The 3,773-nt window shown below is 56.7% G+C and overlaps 1 protein-coding gene across 1 annotated transcript; it reads left to right on the top strand.

The window, feature by feature from the left end:
- Positions 1-790: 790 nt before the first annotated feature.
- Positions 791-3,606, top strand: EMWEY_00049290 (Gm10776, related, related; the record flags this gene model as incomplete). Its single annotated transcript, XM_013479472.1, has 6 exons — positions 791-1,437; positions 1,687-1,834; positions 1,979-2,126; positions 2,337-2,543; positions 2,661-3,033; positions 3,231-3,606. 6 exons carry the CDS (start codon positions 791-793, stop codon positions 3,604-3,606), a joined length of 1,899 nt encoding a protein of 632 aa, XP_013334926.1.
- Between the last annotated feature and the right edge of the window lie 167 nt (positions 3,607-3,773).

Below are 3,773 nucleotides of genomic sequence, written 5' to 3'. Positions count from 1 at the left end.
GGCTGCATCTGTTATTCGTTGCTGCTGCCTCATCCATTGCCTAAACACTGTATTTCTTCTCGCAGTGGGTGATATTCCGGTCAGAAGCAGCGGCTTTGTTCCCGCTGCGCCGGCAAGTCGACAGCAGCGTGCAGGTCATCTGCTGTGTCGGCGTGCTTGCCGGCACTTCCTGGCTGCCATTGGGTGGCCTGCCGTGACTTGGCGCACACATAGGGGTCCTTTGCATTGCACCCTCTGGACTGCACTGCCGGTGGAGCCACAGCAATTCATCCCTTCGTTGTTGCAGGGCGTTGCAGTATGTCGTCAAAACTCCTAGAGGTCGTGGGTATTTGCCTCAGTGTGTCCGGCTGTGTTATTCAGTTTGCATCGTAGCAGCAGCGGCGTTCGTTTGAAAGCCACAGTAGCAGTTGGCTGCAGCAGTACCGGCAACGGGAGGCGTACCTCCTTTGGACTCGTCAACCCTGGCTGACACTGAAGCCGTTCGTATGTATTTCTTTATATAGCAGCAACAGGGGTCCCACATCCTTGGCTGCACCGACGGCTGTTGGAGCATTATCTTCTTCAGCAGACCAGGTGAAGTACCAACATCTGTTTTACCTGCAGCTGCTTGGACAGTCCCTGTTCCAGCTGAGCCGCATACCGAATATTATTTGTCTCTGCTCATCTGGGGCCTTGCACTCTTACTGAGGAGTGTGTGCAGCAAGCTATGTGCGGCACGGAGCCGACTATAAAACATCAGCGGCTTTTCATTTAGCGGTGGGGTAGCGTTAGCAGCAGCAGCTTCTGGGGGATGGTACAGCCAGCAGCAGCAGCCGCGGCTGCAGGGGCAGATGGCCTTGCTACAGCATCTGCGGCTGCCGCTGCAGGAACAACTAAGAGGGAACACAGTAGCAGCAGCGGGTGGACTGACACCGCAAGTGTAGATTCTGCTACAAGCGCCGTGATGCCGCCGAGGCGCAGCGAGAGTGCAACAGAGAAACGAGGGTTCAGCGAGTCGCCACCGGGGGCCTTATGGGCCTCTCCGGCGTATGAAGCTCGTGAGCCTGGTGAGGAAGGAGACGGGCAACTGGCTTCTCCATATTCTTCGCTGCAGCAGACTAGCAGCCGCAGCAGCAGTGGCAGCAGCAGCAGCCGTAGCAGCCGCAGCAGCGCCGGCCCAGGGTCTTCCAGAGCGCGTGCTGGGGGAAGCAGCAGGTCTGACGCTGCTGGAGGAGGAGGAAGCCCACACGACTGTGAGGAGGGGGGCCCTGAAGGGGGGGATCCATCAGCTGACAGCGATGTGTACTTCACGGAGAGCGACGATGAAGACCATCGGGAATACAGAAGTGGCGGCTATCACCCCGTGTTTGTAGGGGAGATTTACGCGAGCAGGTATCGCATTGAGGCGAAGCTTGGCTGGGGCCACTTCTCGACTGTCTGGCTCGCTACAGACCTCAAGTGAGTGCCAGCTCATGCAGCAGACCTTACCTAAGGACTAAGCGTACCCTTGTCGAGATACCAGATTGTGGCAGTTAGCCGTTGCTTGGATATGCAGGAATAGTGGCTGCAGCGACCGCTAGCTTGGTTTCCGTTTAAGCCAGAAGGTCACAGTAAAAGCACAGCAGCAGGTGTTGCTGGGGCGAGACGCTGTGTGCAGGGTTTAGGGTTTCGGATATTGTGCTGTTTAGGGGTTTGTCGCTTTTGCAGAGCCGTTCCGCTCGAGTTTGTGGCGCTGAAGTTCCAGAAGAGTGCTCGGCACTACACGGAGGCTGCAGCAGACGAGGTGCAGCTCCTGACAAAAGTCAAGGACGGCATGCGCCACCCTTGTTGGAGGGAAGCAGCCAAGTCTTTCTCGGTGCGACGATTGCCGAGGGTTTTCTCTGTAGCTTAGGGGTTGAGGGCGAGCTGCTGGTAGTTGCTTCATCCCGGGAAGGGGAGTGTATGCTTTGGCTTCAAGTCAGTTGAAATTGTCGTTGCGTTGGATCTCTTGCCTTCGCAGAATGCCATCCGTGAGCGACACGAGGCAGCGGGTATGCCCTATGAGCCGCTGCGGAAGCTGCCACTGCCTCCAGTGGTGTTGTTCAAGGAGCAGTTCCAGCACACAGGACCCAACGGCGAGCATATGTGTCTTGTGTTTGAGATGCTAGGTAGGTCCCTTCCCATCCCTAGAGAAACATAATCCGTAGAGACGCTTAGGCGGCTCTGCGGCCTCATGCTTGAGGACTTACAGCTCAGAAGAGTCGGTTGGAGGCATAGGTTGGGGCTGTGTGATACGTACGTGCTAGGCCCGAATTTGTTGTCCCTCATAAAACGATATAACTTCCGAGGCTTGCCTCTCCCTCTGGTGCGACGCATAGCGCACGACATACTGCACGGGCTGCACTATCTGCACGACGTTTGCGGCATTATCCACACGGACCTCAAGCCCGAGAACGTCTGTGTGTCGGCGTATCCTCTGCCTCCCCCCAACCCTCTGGCGGCCCCCTTGCCTACGGGCCAGCAGCAGGAGCAGCAGGAGATGGAGAGTCTCACCGCAGAGATGCGAAAGCGACTCCGGAAGAAAAGTAGGCATTCAGCTTGTCAGCTTGGTTATAGCCTCATATGGTTGCTTTTTTGGAGACTTCACTGTGGTGGACGTCGCTAGTGCTCCCCTGTTGAGCGTCACGTGTCATGTGCCTCAGAAAAACGCAAGCAGCAGCGCCTCAAAAAGAAAGCAGCAGCAGCGGCTGCTGCTGCTGCTGCTGCTGTGGGTGAAGAGGAGGCGGGCCAATCTGAGGAGGAGGGAGACGGGGAAGAGGAAGAGGAGGAGGGGGAGAAGCAGCAACGCGAGACAGCGGCAGCAACAACAACTGCTTCTTGTGGTGCAGGCGAGGCGGCCTGCTCAGTGGGGGGTGCAGGAGAAGGAACCTGCAGCAGTGCTGTGGCGCAGGGGCAGGAGAAGGGAACAGTGCAGGTTCCATACGTGAAACATTTGCTCAAGCCAAGCCGATCGGACCCGTCTCTGTTGACATCTTACAAGGAGGAGATACACGCCCTGCAGGGCTCTCTTCAGAAGTGGGCCAGCAGGAACTGCAGGATATCAGGCACCAACCCAACTACGTGAACGCTAAACCTCCGTGGTGACCCTATACCCGAGGCATCTGGCTTGATGCTTGCTTCCAGCGCAGGGTCTTTTGGATATTGGAAAGGGCTGCAGGAGGCAGCACCGCTGTGATTTGCGAGAAAGTCTGTTGCTTGTGGGGAGTGTGCAGGCACATGTATAATTACGTGGGGTACTCGCAGTACCAGCCGCAGTCGGCGTACTGCTGCCCAAAGACAGGAGGCAGGATTCTCTACTGGCTGCCTAAGGAGAGGCCTGAAGAGGAGGCAACGAGGGAGGCGGGTGGTGAGGCAGAAGGGATGCGGAGCCGCCTTCCACTGCTGCACGACGAGCTGCTGCTGCATCCGGCAGCAGATCGGCTTTATAACCAGAGACTGAAGGAGGTGGCACGCACCAGCGACAAGAGAGATGCCAGTGGCCATCTCCTGTACGGGCCTTATATCAAACTCGAAAACGAAGAGCAGGCCGAGAAGGACATGACGGTCGTCCAGACGTCGGAAGGACCCATTTGCATCAAGTCAGCATAATTTCTCGTGCTGGTCCTACCTTTGCCGCTGCTGCGGGGCGCAGTTATTTGTGGCGTTTGCCTGTGCCCTCCACCGTTTTGTGTTTACATGGTGGTGCTTGCGGTGCCAGTAACAATGCCGATAGCACCTAACCGTCTCTCCCATATATATATATATATATATAATAT

Source organism: Eimeria maxima, genomic scaffold (genome assembly GCF_000499605.1).
Source record: "Eimeria maxima Weybridge genomic scaffold, Emw_scaff1161, whole genome shotgun sequence".
NCBI classification, from domain to species: Eukaryota; Apicomplexa; class Conoidasida; order Eucoccidiorida; family Eimeriidae; genus Eimeria; species Eimeria maxima.
The sequence above is the reverse complement of the archived record's forward strand: the minus strand, read 5'-3'. Positions and strand labels throughout refer to the sequence as shown.